This window comes from Garra rufa, chromosome 15 (assembly GCF_049309525.1).
Source record: "Garra rufa chromosome 15, GarRuf1.0, whole genome shotgun sequence".
Lineage (NCBI taxonomy): Eukaryota > Metazoa > Chordata > Actinopteri > Cypriniformes > Cyprinidae > Garra > Garra rufa.
This window is the reverse complement of record NC_133375.1, coordinates 15048624-15066350: the sequence shown is the minus strand read 5'-3', so window position 1 is coordinate 15066350 and position 17727 is coordinate 15048624. Positions and strand designations below refer to the sequence as shown.

Sequence of the window (17727 nt, the reverse complement as noted above, 5' to 3'; positions counted from 1 at the left end):
TATTAATTATTATTATCATTATGAAGTGACTATCAGCTCCCTGATTGAACTTGCTTACCCCTTAACCTGCTCAATATTTAGCATCATGAATAACTGCCAGTGACACTAGTCAGTGGATCTTCTGTGATCCTTCCCATGTGAATATTGCACTGTTCTCTGTGATTTATCCCTACCCACAGTGAGGAAAAACATTTTTTGATCCCCTGCTGATTTTGTACGTTTCCCCACTGACAAAAAAAATGGTCAGGCTATAATTGCAATGGTAGGTTCATTTTAACAGTGAGAGACAGAATAACAACATTGAAAATTGCATTTCAAAAAAGTTATAAATTGATTTGAATTTTAATGAGTGAAATAAGTATTTAATCCCCTATCAATCAGCAAGATTTCTGGCTCCCAGGTGTCTTTTATACAGGTCACAAACTGAGATTAGGAGCGTTCTCTTAAAGGGCTTTAGCTTGTTATCTGTATAAAAGACACCTGTCCACAGAAGCAATCAATCAATCAGATTCCAAACTCTCCACCATGGCCAAGACCAAAGAGCTGTCCAAGGATGTCAGGCACTAGATTGTAGACCTACACAAGGCTGGAATGAGCTACAAGACCATCGGCAAGCAGCTTGGTGAGAAGGTGACAACAAGTTGGTGTGATTATTCACAAATGGATGAAACACAAAATAACTGTCAATCTTCCTCGGTCTGGGGCTCCATGCAAGATCTCACCTCGTGGAGTTTCAATGATCATGAGAATGGTGAGGAATCTGCCCAGAACTACACGGGAGGATCTTGTCAATGATCTCAAGGCAGCTGGGACCATAGTCACCAAGAAAACAACTGGCAACACACTATGCCGTGAAGGACTGAAATCCTGCAGCATGAAAGCACATGTACAGGCCTGTCTGAAGTTTGCCAATGAACATCTGAATAATTCAGAGGAGAACTGGGTGAAAGTGTTGTGGTCAGATGAGACCAAAATCAAGCTCTTTGGCATCAACTCAACTGTGTTTGGAGGAGGAGAATGCTGCCTATGATCTCAAGAACACCATCCCCACCGTCAAACATGGAGGTGGATACATTATGCTTTGGGGGTGTTTTTCTGCTAAGGGGGCAGGACAACTGCACCGCATCAAAGGGACGATGGACAGGGCCATGTACCGACAAATCTTGGGTGAGAACCTCCTTCCCTCAGCCAGGGCACTGAAAATGGGTCGTGGATGGATATTCCAGCATGACAATGACCCAAAACACACGGCCAAGGCAACAAAGCAGTGGCTCAAGAAGAAGCACATTAAGGTCCTGGAGTGGCCTAGCCAGTCTCCAGACCTTAATCCAAGCTGAAGGTTTGAGTTGCCAAACATCAGTCTCGAAACCTTAATGACTTTGAGAGGATCTGCAAAGAGGAGTGGGTCAAAATCCCTCCTGAGATGTGGGCAAACCTGGTGGCCAACTACAAGAAAAGTCTGATCTCTGTGATTGCCAACAAGGGTTTTGCCACCAAGCAACTCAAATACTTCTTTCACTCATTAAAATGCAAATCAATGTATAACTTTTTTGAAATGCATTTTTTCTAGATTTTTTGTTGTTATTCTGTCTCTCATTATTAAATAAACCTACCATTAAAATTATAGACTGATCATTTCTTTGTCAGTGCTCAAATGTACAAAACCAGCAGGGGATCAAATATTTTTTTCTGATCTAATAAAAAAAAAAAACATCATGTTACAAAAGACTCGCATCTTATTTTCTCTGGCAATACATCTTAGGGACCTGTTGTGGCTACAGATGGTGTTTGTCACAGGAGTTTTTCCTGTGCCAAACACCAGAGGTGATGCAATTATAAAGTGGGGAAAAACCTTACCAAGGGTCTAAATATAACCTCCAGTTCACAAGTCATGCCTGCGGGCATTGGCCCTGGTGGCTCAAAACTGAAAGAAAAAGGGTCACACGTTTATTAAATTAGAAAATAAAAGCAAAAAGTTTGACAGTGACATTTGTAATTCTTTGCAATGACTACAAATTGACAGCATGAGAGAATCACCCTGCTTTTACATAAAACTTTGATGCTAGCATATAGCTATGCTAATATGTTATTAATATTCAAATAAAAAAAATAACATTTTGGGTTGACAATAGAGTTTAATTAGCACAAACTAACTCTGATTAAGAGACAAAAGTGAAGTAGCATGTTTCCTGCTTTCCATAAACTAAGACAGCACATAATATGTCTGTTATGTCTACATTGAGGGAACCAAATGAAAGTAGAAGCCTTGCCTCCCAGCAGTCAGACATAACCAGCTTGGAATCGTTAAGAGCCAGTAAAGTATATCATGATCATGTGCCAAACAGATCTGGCTTTAAAAAATCAAATAAGATTGACCAAATGCTTAAGTATAAGATGTTGATGTGATGTGCTAAAAGAGCAGCCCACCTCACTGACACATAATCTTTAAGATTTTGCGACACTCCCAACAGCTTACAGTAATTAGTCATGTATGTGACATTTGTCAGTGTGACTTTCTTCTTGTAGATCTTCCCAACATCGCAATCCTGCAAATACAGTATAAAAGCAACATGCAATTATTTATAGCTATTTTATTTAAAATTTTAATTATATGTAATAAAAAGTATTTAAGTTTTGTACTTTAAAGATATGGTGTAAAGATTATGATTGCATTAATGAGCTGATGCTGTATGCATAAAAAAGAACTTATAGGACTAAAACATCATGGAAACTTTGCATTGAAATTCTTTGCCGTCATTGGGAGAAGACCTTTAATTCCCAAAAGTCAAGTGTAAGTAGGCAGGTCGCAAAGTTTTGAACAAAGCTATTATGATGTAAAAACTTTGCATTCAGTACCTTAAACAGAACGATCTCCGGTTTGCTGATAAATGGTGGTCCTTTTGATTCTCTACTCTTTACAGTGTTCTTTGCCACTTTTGAAACCAAACTTTTATTTGTGTCCATCTTTATATTGTTATAGGAACTTTCAAGTTGAATGTTTTCATCTGATGTTATCTAAGGAAACAAATATGAGAAAATAAAAACAAGCAACATTGAGAGGAGGTAAAATTAAAATGACTTTACTAGTAATCATTATTACCATACTGCCCTTGCTCCACTCCTGTGTACTTACTGCTATCTCAACATAAAGAATGTAGTCTGCAGTAAACCAAAAGCAATCTTGGAGCAAAGACAGTAAACATTTAAGAGATGCCAATGGTAGTGAGTCTCCAGGAGCAAGATTAAAGACCTCTGGTCGTAACAGATACTCCCCACCAAAAGCTCACTGAGTTTCCAACAAGCACTGTAGTTTTTAATATCTAATAACTGATGTTGAGTTCTTATGAAACTTAATGAAATCATTGTCACATGCTTATGTATTTAATTTAAATTGTTACCGTATAATCTTTGTGTTTGTGTTCCCACAGGCCAGTGAACTCAGGCTGGGCCAGGTTCATCTCTTCCTCATCTTCATCCTCCATTTCTACATGCTCTCCCCATTTCAGCTCTGCAGAGTCTAAAGAGGAACTGACATCACTGTCGCCAACACTGTGGGACCTGACATAAGATGCTCTGGAACTTGACACTACATGCCTTTCCTGAATTACATACAAATAGTAGACAAAAAAGAGATTGTCAGCAAACCAGTATGTTCAACACTAATGTCCTGCCTGTGATGGATAAGACAATTCTATGCGCTTGGACTGCAGAACCTCCCAAGGCGGTGGCACCCACTCTAGTCCCAAAGTCTGCTCCAGAATCCACTCTATTCCACAAATCTGTTCCTGAGCCTGCTCTAGTTCCTGAATCCATTCTCGAGCCAGTCCCAAATCTGCTCCAGAGCTTACTCAAGCCCTTGAATCTGCTTCAGAGTCCATTACTGTCCTTGAGTCCACTCCAGTCCCTAAATCCACTCCAGAGAGTTAAGAGATGGCTCCTGATCTGAGTTCTACACTGAGAGGACTTCTGTTCCCAAGCTTAGCCCAGAGAAGGCTTCTGTTCCCAAGCTTAGCCCATAGAGGTCTTCTGTTTCTGAGTTTAGCCCATAGGGGGTGGCATCCGCTGCAGAGCTTCCAGAGGTGGTGGCATCCACTGTAGAACCTCTAGAGATGGTGGCGATGTGTTTGCCTCAGCTTCTCCCAAGGAGTGGGTACCCACTTATAAACTTCATGACAAAGTCATGAAGACCATCTGTGAATACCTGTCTCGGCCATAGAAGAAGTTAAAGAACTCTCAGCCCTGCCTGTCATGGCAATGAAGGCTGCCTTTGAACTCTTTATCTGTCCTGACGTGGTCATGGACAATATCTGTGAATCCTCAGTCATGCCTGTTGCGGCCTGTGAGGCCGTTTCTGAACTCCCTGTCCTTCCTGTCATGGTTATAGAGATTGTCTCTGAACTCACTCAATGTCCTGTCCTGGCCAAGGACGCTACTATATGTCTGTGCTTTCATGGCCAAGGAGACAATTTCTAAACTCTTCTCAGCCTGTCCTGTTATGGTTAAGGAGGTTTTCCATGGCCACGGCCATGGAAAACATCTGTGAACTATATGACTCTCCTGTCATGGCTATAGAGGCTATTGATGAACTGTCTGCATGTTTGTTTATGGCTGCAGAGGGCGCTGTTAACCTCTCTGTGCTTCCTGTTCCAGTTATGCCTGATCTGCTTTGATGATCTTCAGCTTCACCCTGGTGGTCATCTGCTCTGCTGTGGAGATCATCTGCTGTGTCCTGGTGGTCGTCAGCTCCACCTGCTCTGCCCTGGTGCTCTTCAGTTCCACTCCGGTGGTCTTCTGATCCACCTGTTCCGCCATGGTGCTCTTCAGCTCCACCCTGGTGGTCTTTAACTACCACCTGCTCAGGTGGGTTTCAGCTCTGTCCTGGCTTCCTGCTCTAACTTGGCTCACTGCTCTGGCGGCTCCGCCATGGCTCTCTGCCCCACCGGCTCCGCCTTGGCTCCCTGGTCCACCTTGTCTTCCTGTTTCACCGGCTCTGCCTCAGTTCCACATGGACCTGGCCCTCCATCCATCTCCGTTCCACTCGACCTCCTTCCTGATCTGTTTCTGTTAATGAGCGTCTGGAAGCCCTGCTAGAGCTTCGCTGGAGAGCACTCCATTCCTTCCTTTACTGTTACCACTCTCCCCGGACTCCATTTCCCATAGCCCTCTGCCTAGGAACTCGTTATCGGATTCCAGCTGTTTCCTATCTGGAGGACTTTAAAGATTGCACTCACACTCAGATACCCTGCTGATTATTGTTATCCTGTAATGTTTTCTTGTACTCGTGTTTAACCATGTTTCCTTTCCTTGCCTTGGTGTTTTTGATCTTGGACTGTTTGCCTGGTTTCTGAGTGTTGCTGCCTGCCCTGACCTTTGCCTGTTTGTTGGATTACTCTTTTGGACCCTGCCTGTCTGACTACTTTTTTATTAAAGCCTGCATTTGGATCCACATCTCTGTTGGCACGTCTCTTACGTTACAACAAGAGCCTGTTAATATATTGCAGACACATCTTGGTTCAGCATTAAAATGATGCAATGTGGTTTCTACTTCTGCAGACAGACTTGCAGCATTCATAAGCTCGATTTCTCATTGTGATACAAAAAACATACAATAATTTAATTAATTATTGTAATGATGTACATTTATGTTGAGTGTCATACTAAGCAATCACTGGTACCTCTCTCCTTGTATGTGCAGATGGAGGCAACAAGTTCTGCGCAAGTTTTTCATCATGTTTTTTCTCATGGCCCAGTACAGGAGATTTTCTATACTTTTCCTTTGTGTTCTGTTCCAAAAACAGTTTAGCCACAATCTCCATTTGGCCCACTCTCTGTGTATCTTCAAATTCTCTTCAATTCAAAAAAGGTAAAAGATATGAAATACAAAGAGAGAAACGGAGAGAGATGTAAAAAGATTTTTAAAAATGTGTTTTGGGAAAACACAATTACTTGAAATACTCACACAATTTTCCTGTTGAACTGCTCCTGCTGTCTTAGTCGGTGAATGAGTTCAGTGCTGTTCAATCCTTTGGCTTCCAGTGACTCTCTCATTTGTTGCTCTTGCTCTTTCTGTTTCTGTTCATAGGCTTTCTGCCGTTGTTTTCTAGCACACATAGTTTCCTAAGTACATGGAGAAAAGATAAATAAATGGCTGCTGCAAATATACATATCATTGACATGTTTGCCCTGTGTGAGACATACATTTATCACCATCAATATTCTTTTTTCTCTCATCTGTACATATTTACACGTACCTTAATCAGGTTGCTCCACCAATTTTTTTTTACTAGACAGTAATATTTACATCTTACTCTTGCATCAAATAATTTCTTACTAAAGGGATAGTTCATCCAAAAAAGGTGACAAACAAACAGTCTTAAGAGCAGGGAGGAGACACAGAGAGAGGGTCATTACACAAAGAGAGCTGGACAGGGCCAGTCCAGGACGCCAGGTGACCTGTAAATGTGAAACAACTGTTTCCACTAAAGTTTTGGTAAATGTTCCTTATTTTGAACTACCTGAAAACCACCTCACCACGAGTGTAAGAACTTTTTTGTGATATATGGGAGTTTTTGCAAGAGGAAGTTTATTGCTGAGGAAGGCGATATCTTTGTCATACTGTCCTTTCATCTGTTAAAGGGTTAGTTCGCCCAAAAATTAAAATTAGTCCATGATTTATTCATTATCAAGACATCCTAGGTGTATATGACTTTTTTTCTTTCAGACAAATCCAGTCAGAGATACATTAAAAATTATCCTGGCTCTTCCAAGCTTTATAATGGTGGTGGATGGGTGTTTTTGTTCAACAGCCTAAAAAAAAGTCCAAAAAAGTGCATCTATCTATAATAAAAAGTGCTCCATACAGCTCAGAGGGGTACGATTTTTGTACGAAAAATATCCATATTTAAAACGTAGTTTTAGTCTGTGCTAACTGTCGTACACGGAAGCCGTTTCGGGCCGATGGCGTAGGACGTATGTGCTGCACAGAGGAGAGAGCTAAACAAAACAACACAAATTATAAATACAAAAGGACGATTTGTAAAAAAAAAAAAAAATTGTTAGGAGGAATCTAGTTTTCCTTTGCTAAAGTAAGGAAACTTTGCTTCCTTTGCTCCTGTATGCATACGTCCTATCTCATCCACCCAGAAGGGCTTACACGTATGATAGTTAGCACAAGCTAGAGAAAACGTCTCTAGGTTACGTATGTAACCCCAGTTCCCTGAAGGGAACGAGACGCTGCGTTGAAACTCTTTGGGAACGCCTCCAGCGTGACCACGCTCTGAATCACGTGTGTAATCAGTCCAATGGAATCGCGTGACGTCATCGACCAGGAAGCTTAAAAACACGTTCGGTGAGAACCGCGCTTGCTTTCGAAAAAAGCAAGAGCTGCAGGGATGCCGGAAGTATGGCCTCGAGACGCAGCGTCTCGTTCCCTTCAGGGAACTAGGGTTACATACGTAACCTAGAGACGTTCCCTTCCAGGAACATTGAGCTGCGTCGAAACGCTTTGGGAACGAGATGCCCACGCCACCATACTGAGGAAAATGTCCCTGCCTGAAATTAGGGCGAGAGAACAGGACAGGCTCGAAGATCTAGGCCACAGAACCTAGTAAAGGTCAAGGGCGTGGACCAACCCGCAGCATTACAAACATCCTATCTATCAACACTCAATCAGGAAATAACAAACAAAAGGATACTCCTTCTAGCTCTAGCCATTGCCAAGAAAACTATCTTCTTGAACTGGAAATCCCGAAACACTATTCATATAACACACTGGAAAAATTTGCTCACAGAATACATCTCCCTAGAATATTTTTCACCTCCTTACAACTGTACATCAGAACCACAACATTCAACATCAGACCTCACTCAACTCTTACAATTCTGACACACTTGTCTTAATTATGTATTCACAAAATATTATACATATTTATACATATTATATATATATTTAATAAGGTATTAGTAATATGAGTGTTTTCATTATTATTATTATTATTATTATTATTACTAGTGCTGTTGTTGTTTTCATTATTTTTATCACTATTTATATCAGAGAAACATTGTGCAGTAATAAATTGATGGGATGATGTTTTCATTATTATTATTATTTTATTACTAGTACTACTACTACTACTATTATTATTATTATTATTATTATTATTATTATTATTATTATTATTAGTGTTGTTGTTGTCATGATCAGGGCTGTGACCTCAGCCTCTCGAGGTCGCTGTTCCCCTGGCACTGCACTCCCCTAATCATTCACGTTTGTCTTGTCATTTGCACTGATTACACGCACACCTGTTCACAATCACTTCTGGACTATAACAGATCCCACTATTCACTCTGCATTCATGTCTGCATTGTCTCGTCTCCTGTGTTTCTCTGATCTTGGCTTTTGATTTTGTTATTTAGTCTTCTGTTTGTGCCGTGTTGGCCTTTGGTTTTGTTTTGTTTGTTTAATTATATTAAAAGACTACTCACCTGCATTTTGGACCCAGACCTCCTTGTTGTTACGTGACAGAATGCAGACATCACTGATGGGTCCAGCGGGGAGAATTTTTTTTGAGGGGGCAGCAACCACCTGCTCGGTTCCGGACACTGAGGGGATGTCCTTTGAGGCGGCGTCGGCAGCTCGGTTCGAGTTTATCTACGCCTGCCTGGCGGCGATGGACACCCGCAGTGCCGAGACGGCGCGGAAGCGCCCCTGCTTTGCAGAGGAGGTGGCGACAACCGCCATCTCTGTTCTTGGCGCTGGGACGGCCGCGCGCTCTGTTCCTGGCGCTGAGGCGGCGGCGCGTCCTAACCCTGACACGGAGGCGGCTGAGCGCTCTGTTCCTGACACGGAGGCGGCTGAGCGCTCTGTTCCTGACACGGAGGCGGCTGCGCGCTCTGTTCCTGACACGGAGGCGGCTGCGCGCCCTGTCCCTGACGCTGAGGCGGCTGCACGTCCTGTCCCTGACGCTGAGGCGGCTGCGCGTCCTGTTCCTGACGTTGAGGCGGCTGCGCGTCCTGTTCCTGACGTTGAGGCGGCTACGCGTCCTGTTCCTGACGTTGAGGCGGCTGCGCGTCCTGTTCCGGGCGCTGAGGCGGCTGCGAGTCCTGTCCCGGACGTTGAGGCGGCTGCGCGTCCTGTTCCTGACGTTCTGGCGGCGGTTCCTGAGGCGGCTGCGCGTCCTGTCCCTGACGTTGAGGCGGCTGCGCGTCCTGTTCCTGACGTTGAGGCGGCTGCTCGTCCTGTTCCTGGCGCTAAGGCGGCTGCGCGTCCTGTCCTTGACGCTGAGGCGGCTGCGCGTTCTATTCCTGGCGCTGAGGCGGCTGCGCGTCCTATCCCTGGCGCTGAGGCGGCTGCGCGTCCTGTCCCTGGCGCTGAGGCGGCTGCGCGTCCTGTCCCTGGCGCTGAGGCGGCTGCGCGTCCTGTTCCGGGCGCTGAGGCGGCTGCGCGTTCTGTTCCTGACGTTGAGGCGGCTGCGCGTCCTGTTCCTGACGTTGAGGCGGCTGCGCGTCCTGTTCCTGACGTTCTGGCGGCGGTTCCTGAGGCGGCTGCGCGTCCTGTTCCTGACGTTGAGGCGGCTGCGCGTCCTGTTCCTGACGTTGAGGCGGCTGCGCGTCCTGTTCCTGACGTTGAGGCGGCTGCGCGTCCTGTTCCTGACGTTGAGGCGGCTGCGCGTCCTGTTCCTGACGTTGAGGCGGCTGCGCGTCCTGTTCCTGACGTTGAGGCGGCTGCGCGTCCTGTTCCTGACGTTGAGGCGGCTGCGCGTCCTGTTCCTGATGTTGAGGCGGCTGCGCGTCCTGTTCCGGGCGCTGAGGCGGCTGCGAGTCCTGTCCCGGACGTTGAGGCGGCTGCGCGTCCTGTTCCTGACGTTCTGGCGGCGGTTCCTGAGGCGGCTGCGCGTCCTGTCCCTGACGTTGAGGCGGCTGCGCGTCCTGTTCCTGACGTTGAGGCGGCTGCTCGTCCTGTTCCTGGCGCTAAGGCGGCTGCGCGTCCTGTCCTTGACGCTGAGGCGGCTGCACGTTCTATTCCTGGCGCTGAGGCGGCTGCGCGTCCTGTCCCTGGCGCTGAGGCGGCTGCGCGTCCTGTTCCGGGCGCTGAGGCGGCTGCGCGTTCTGTTCCTGCCGCTGAGACGGCTGCGCGTCCCGTCCCTGGCGCTGAGGCGGCCGCGCACTCTGTTCCTGGCGCGGAGACGGCCACGCACTTTGTTCCTAGCGCGGAGACGGCTGGGCTTTCTGTTTCTGGCACGACGGTGACTGCGATGCACGGACCTGGCCCGCCATCCCTCCCCCTGAGTTGCCCTCCTCCGTACCTCCTCCCTCCAGACTTTGGGAACGTCTGGAAGCCGTTCCGTAGGGAGGGGGTACTGTCATGATCAGGGCTGTGGGTTTTCCCTCAGCCTCTTGAGGTCGCTGTTCCCCTGGCACTGCACTCCCCTAATCATTCACGTTTGTCTTGTCATTTGCACTGATTACACGCACACCTGTTCACAATCACTTCTGGACTATAACAGATCCCACTATTCACTCTGCATTCATGTCTGCATTGTCTCGTCTCCTGTGTTTCTCTGATCTTGGCTTTTGATTTTGTTATTTAGTCTTCTGTTTGTGCCGTGTTGGCCTTTGGTTTTGTTTTGTTTGTTTAATTATATTAAAAGACTACTCACCTGCATTTTGGACCCAGACCTCCTTGTTGTTACGTGACAGTTGTTTTCATTATTTTTATCACTATTTATATCAGAGAAACATTGAGCAGTAATAATTTGATGGGATGATGTTTTGTATGGACGGTAACGGTTTAATAAAGATTATATCATTGAATATACATAATTAAAAATGTATAAATATAAATAAATTAAAACTGCACCCAACAAATACCACTCATGTTTTTAATGCACCGCATGTTGATTTTAATGCACCACACCCTTCTTTTAATGCACCACTTCAGCTTAAGCTTACATACATATGATGTCTATAATGTTTCCTTGAATGGAGAGAAGTAGGACAAAAAAAAAAACAAAAAAAAAAACATGCACACTGAAACAAGCTAGCATAGGTGTGGTATGTGTTGGGTATGGTTCATTATTAAATTTCCCCTTTATATAAATATATTTATATAACTACTATTGTGATTATATCATTATTATTTATTATTATTATTATTATTATTATTATTATTATTAATAGTGATATTACGGTTGCCGTCATTACAAAATATCATCACAAAATATTACCGTTACATCACAGTCTCTATTATTGTTATTACTACAACTATTATTATTATTATTATTATTTTTACTGTTAATATTATTGATATTACTGTTACCATCATCACAACATATTATTGTCATCACCATCTTTAGTATTATTGTTGTTGTTATTATTATTATTACTGTTATTATTGATATTACTGTCACTGTCATCACAAAATATCATCGTTATCGTCATTGATTAGTTCAATTTATGGTTATTTCTATTACTTCTAAACATGCTAATACTACTTATAACATTACTATTATTCAGATTGTCATTTTTGCTCATTTTCATTTATTATCATTGCTGTTTTTGTTGTTGGTATTGTTTTTTGTTGTTGTTGTTTTTTCTGCGTTTACCATGTTGTATGTTTTTGCACTCCAAATTAAAAAAAAGCTATTAAAATATATTAAAAAATACTAAACTGTATACTGTATATTGTATATACTTAAAATTGCACTTTTATACATACAAATGTATATATAATAACATCATGTTATATCTCATAGCAAATTATCAATATATCATACTTTTTCTACATCACAGTAATGTGGATAACCCCTATATCACCCTTATATTATCATCCTCATACCTGCAGATGAATTATTTTCATTCCTCAGTTTTTCCATCTGTTCTAAAAGACTGCTGATCTTCTGGGGCCGGATTCATGAAACATTCTTAAGACGAATTTTCTTCTTAACTGCCATTTTCTTCTTATTTTTTAAAATAAGAAAAAAGTTAAGAATATTCTGTATTCCCAAAAAAATCATCTTAAGAATATTCTTATCCTTTTACTTAAGATTGTTCTTAAGACAAAAATTAAGAAAATTCAAATTCTTGAAAAGAATCTTCTTAAAAACCATCGTAAATAACTTCTTAAAGTTAGGATAGCCCAAGACTTGTCTTAAATCCCAAATAGTTAGAATTATTTAATTAATTAATTGGGTTATTTCAAATTAACTGTTATATTTAAGCATTACAACACTACTAGCTACATATAATGTATATTAGGACTATTAATAGAGATGAGCACGGATTTGCTGAAGTGACAGCGATGACTGATAATGTAAGCAATGATCTTTCATGATTAGCCTATGTATGACCCTACTTTTTGCCGAGATCAAAACTTAGTAGCAACTTTACAAAATCGAGTCAGATAGGGAGATTTAATTAAACATTTTTATTTTACTTGACCTATAAATACGACATAATCTAAAACATAATTAGCTCATATGTGCAGGACGCGTTTGCTGTAGCAGCACACATACATACCTTAAGCGTTCATTCAGACGAGGGAACAAAACAACACAAAAGTGAATAAAACGGACCGCCAAAGCTTAAAAGTAACGGTTCAAAAACACGGCGCATTAAAAAACATGAAGCCGAGCAACAGTCAAGTTCGTGACGAAAATGTGCGTGCTTATGATTATTAGGAGAATCTGCAAAAACCGCAAAAAGACGTTGGAGTGTTTCTAAATGCGTCTTCAGCCATGTATTCACTCAGATAGATGTATCATTTTTTTTTCTTAAGAAAAATATTATGTATGTTCTTAAGAACATATTTGAGAACTTCTTAAGATTTTTTCAAGAATTGCACTTAAGAACATTCTTACGCACTTCTTAGAATTTATCTTAAGAAATGTCTTAATTTATTTCTTAAGAAAATATTCGTGAATCCGGCCCCTGATCTCTCTCTGTCACAGCCTATCCGAGCATCTCTCCAGAACATCTCTGAAGTTCCAGCATCTATAGTAAATGTGCATGTGAAAGATTTCTGATGGATTTCCAAGACAGAATAAACATCATCAAATGCTGTAAATGTGTTTCCCTTAAATTAAAACTTAAAATAAAGCATGAAACTTTACTCAAAAAAAAAAAAAAAAAAAAAAGAAAGGCTTTAGAGGCAGACATACTCCTAGAGTGAGCCTTGACTCCCAGAGGTGGGGGAAGGTCAGAGGACTCATAGGCTACAACAATGGCATCCACGATCCACCGGCTTAAAGAAGACTTGGCAGCAGGGTGGCCTCTCCTCGGAGGGCCGTAACACACCGGCCACGTCTGAACCATGGCATCCAGCCCCAGGGGAGCTGGATGACTCAGAGAGTACCAGAGGGGAAATTGCGCATTCTCTAGAGTCGCGAAGAGGTCCACCTAAGCCTGGCCAAACACTTTCCAGATCTGCTTCACCACGTCGGGGTGAAGCATCCATTCCCCGGGCCTCGGCCCCTGCCTCGACAGGATGTCTGCTCTCAAGTTGGAATGCCCAGGGATGTGAACTGCTCTCAGCGAGAGGAGTTTCCCCTGGGACCACACAAGAAAGTGTTTCAGAGCCTGAAACACGGCCAACATCTCCAGGCAATTGATGTGCCACCTGAGATGAAGACCCCTCCACAGACCACGGGCCGATCGGCCACCAACCAGGGAGGGATGCATCCGTCGCAAGCGTGACGGGCCCTGAGTCAGGAACCAAGTTTTCCTCCACATGTCTAAGGCACGAAAGCATCGCCGCGTGACCTTGATCATGCGAAGCAGGTTTCCCCTTGGGGGGAACCCCTTGGTTTTGAGCCACCACTGAAGGGGTCTCATGTACAGCAGGCCAAAAGGAATCACATTGGACGCAGCTGCCATCAGACCCAGCAGTTTATGGAACCGCTTCACAGTGAGTGACCGGCCTTCTTTCACTCTCGCGACGTGCCTGCATCGTGGAAGAATCCCACACCACACCTAGATAAGTGGTTCTCTGAACTGGAGAAAGTACACTTTTCTTGGTGTTTAGTCTTAACCGTAGCACTTTTTATGTGTGACAGAACAACATCTCGATGTTGAACTGCCATCTGCCGAGACCGAGGCAAAATCAGCCAGTCGTCGATATAGTTTAGTATGTGGATGCCCTGGAGTCGCAAAGGATCCAGAGCTGCATCCACACACCTCGTGAACGTGCAGGGTGAGAGTGCCAGGCCGAAAGGAAGAACCCGATACTGGTATGCTTCGCCCCCGAAAGCAAACCTCAGGAACCTCCTGTGATGAGGAAGGATGGAGACATGAAAATAGGCGTCCTTCATCGTCAACAAACCAGTCCTCGGACCTGATCTGTGACACGACCTGCTTGACCGTAAGCATACGGTATTTGAGGCGCATGACTGTACGGTTCAGCAAGCGTAGATCTAAAATGGGCCTGAGGCGCCCATCCTACTTGGGAAAAATGAAGTACCGGCTGTAGAACCCGGACTCCCACCTCGATGGCCTCCTTCCTCAGGAGAGTATTCACTTCCTGTTCCATAACCAGAGCCTGCTCGGGGCCCACAAGAGTGGGAAAAACTCAGCTGAAACTGGGAGGAGGAGCACCGAACTGAATACGGTAATCCCTTTCTACAGTGTGCGGGACCCATTGAGACACATTCGGCAGAAGTTTCCACGCTGCCAGAAAGTCTACTAAGGGAATCAGCCTCTCGAGGCTGACCTCTGGTGTTAGAGAGACAGCTGGTGTGGGGACCTGAAGCGGCGGACCGGTAGGAAAGCACCCAACCAACTGTCGAGTGGACCTCTGTAGAGGTCGCGAGCTTCCCGGTACCGCTACGATGACGGGCGGTAGACGAGAAATATGCTCGCTGGGGAACGCTGCGCCCTGAAACACCAAGGGTGGCAGGGTTGGCGAGACGATCCCCTGAGGACACTGAGGAGAGACGGGCACCGTATGATGAGGTGTTAACCGCTCTTCCCCAGAGGGGGCTGTCCACGACCATCAGGGCCTTTTTAGCCGAGCCTTTCAGGTCAGTCTTGGGATTAGAAGGGCCCGGCCCAGAGGCCACGCTCAGCTTTTGGGCCTCCCCATATGAGTAGCTGGTATGCGGCTGGGGCTGCTGAGATCCAGCAGCCCCCTGAGCTGGAGCACGGCGAGGTAAGAACCACTGAAACGCCGGCGCTGAACAGACCCGAAGGCACGAGCGGGGCGTCCATAAGGAAGACCCTGTCCTTCTCTTTAATGCTGGACAAGGTCAACCAAAGGTATCTCTCGGTGGCCACTATGGCTGCCATAGACCTGCCGATGGCGCGGGGCGGTCTCCTTGGTGGCACGGAGAGACAAATCAGTGGTTCTGTGGAGCTCGGCAATGTCGTCAGGCTGAGCCCCCTCGCCTTCATCCAGCTCTTTATGCAGGTTGGCTTGGTACGCCTGTAACACCCCCATGGTGTGCAGACACGCACCAGCCTGACCTGCCACCGCATACCCTTTGCCCACCAGAGCAGAAGTTGTCTTTAGAGCTCTGGAGGGCAGCGCTGGAGCCTTCAAGGACGATGCCGCTTCGGGGGACAGATCTGACAGTCTGTTCCACCCGGGGCATCGCCTTGTACGCATGCTCAGACAGCCCCGCCACATTACCGTAGTGAACAGCGGTGGGGCTGTAGAGCCGCGAGGAGTACGGTTTTCCCCATGACCTCGACACCTCATGGTGGCATTTTAAATTTAAATTTTACATTTTAAATATGGGTATTTTTCTTACAAAAACACATTGATTCAATACAAGAGGCCTTTATTCAACCCGCAGAGCCGTGTGAGGCATTTTTTTATTATGGATGGATGCACTTTATTGGACTTTTGAACAGAAACACCCGCCCACTGTCGTTATAAAGCTTGGAAGAGCCAGGATAATTTTTAATGTAAACCTAATTGGATTTGTCTGAAAGAAGAAAGTCATAAGACGCCTTGAAGGTAAGCAAATCATGGGCTAATTTTTACATTTGGGTGATACAGTATAACCCCTTAAGGCTGATATCAGATGACAGCGCTGCTCAGTACATTTGTTGGCTGCGATTTACAAGGTGTTGTTGAAAGTAAAAATAACTTCCTTGTTTACAACCGTGTTTAAGTCTCTTTCAGTATAAAAGTCTTTACGGCTGACTAAAGTCAGTCTCTTGTCGCCATTTAATGGTGGAATAATCTAACTAAATTCAGCTTCTTTCCCACATTCCATATACCAAAAGCTAGTTTCTGCAGTGAAGGTCTTGTCTTCCCTTGCTGTTCATTATGGATCACATTGGTCTAAGCATCTCCTTGAAGGTGGTAAGCCAACAAGGAGGTTAGTGAGGCCCATCCTGTTAGTTCAGGCTGAGCTTGCCTTGGCTATATGAAGCACCATGACTGAGGCAATAAACATTTAATCATAGTTTCTAATCAGAGTTTCTGCTTTAACAAACACGTCACAAACCACAACTTACCATACAACTTTTACAACTACTTAATTGTACCTGAGTGGCAGCAAAACTGGCTTTAAGTGCCATCACTGCTGCTTGCCTCTTCTTTATTAACGCCTTCTTCCTCTCTTCTGCCTCAGCCTTTTTCTGTTTCATCCTACAACACAAGAACTCTTTAAAAAATAATTAAATATTACTTTATTTTAAATAAACTATATTAGATATTAGACTGGCAACCAATATAAATCAGAAAAAAGGTATAACTAAAAAAAGTTATATTAAATTTTTTTTAAAAGCATGTGTTAATGCATCACCTCTGTAAAGTCTGTTTGAGGTAGACAGCTGCTTTGCGATGGCTAGCAAGAGCCTGCTCCTGTTGTTTCCTGTGAACATCCACCTCCTCTTGTAAAGCCTTGTCACTTTCACTGTTACAGAGAAGATCACACAAACAACAGTTACAGTTTTAAAGTGGTTTTCGCCCACAAAGGCTCAGTCCCAAATCCTACCCTAAAATCCACACTTTTGTTGCGTAATGCCACTTTGACTGTCGGGTAGAAGTTGGAGCTCTCCTCAGTGTTGGCTTGGCAGAAGTGGGTATTGAAGGGCCGCAAAGGGGACGCTCGTGAGCACCCTTCTGAAAGCTAAAATGACACATGGGACACCCTTGTATACATAACAGATATATGTACGTGGCAGCCAATTTAAGTAAACCAGAGTGCAATTGCACATGAAGCATGCTATTTGGGACAAGCCTCCTTCGAAAATCTATGCAATTTAGTCTAAAAGTGACATAACTGTTAAATAGCTCAGGCTCAGTTATTTGTAAAAAATATGCTGTGGATGTGATAGAATTTTGTGTAATTGTGTGACATTTTATATGAAACTATTACATTTTGTCATGTTTTGCTTTATGTCTACGTTCTTTGATAACATTCTTCTCTCGCTGGAGTCTGAGCTTTTGTTTCTTCTTGTCCTGAGATCGGACGTTCTTCTCCTCCAACTCAAGCTCCTGACGCAGAGATGAGAAGCGACCCAGTTCGACTTCCACCTGACACAGCTCCAGCCTGAAAAGAAGGGTCAATTACACTCTACATTCCCAAAAACAATATATATTGAAGGATTTCCAATAAGCAACCACTATTTGTATATTAAATCATGCAGTGTAAAACAGGAGTTGGATGAACATTGTATAGTTGCATAACTGCAAAAAAAAAAAAAAAAAAAAAAAAAAAAATGACATCACACTCAAGACTTTACTATTTACTGTACTTTTGAAGAGTTTTGAAATATCAA

General features: G+C 44.0%; 1 protein-coding gene across 1 annotated transcript in view; it reads right to left on the bottom strand.

Moving 5' to 3' along the window:
* cfap74 (cilia and flagella associated protein 74) overlaps positions 1 to 17727 on the bottom strand; it is a 90728-nt gene that overhangs the window by 65920 nt on the left and 7081 nt on the right. The window contains exons 4-12 of the mRNA XM_073819808.1: positions 17325 to 17498; positions 16749 to 16859; positions 16489 to 16591; positions 5960 to 6117; positions 5676 to 5847; positions 3399 to 3599; positions 2857 to 3015; positions 2428 to 2546; positions 1858 to 1924 (exon numbers count right to left, since the gene is read on the bottom strand). Of these exons, the coding sequence (XP_073675909.1) occupies positions 1858 to 1924; positions 2428 to 2546; positions 2857 to 3015; positions 3399 to 3599; positions 5676 to 5847; positions 5960 to 6117; positions 16489 to 16591; positions 16749 to 16859; positions 17325 to 17498 (1264 nt within the window). The remainder of the gene's footprint in view (positions 1 to 1857; positions 1925 to 2427; positions 2547 to 2856; positions 3016 to 3398; positions 3600 to 5675; positions 5848 to 5959; positions 6118 to 16488; positions 16592 to 16748; positions 16860 to 17324; positions 17499 to 17727) is intronic.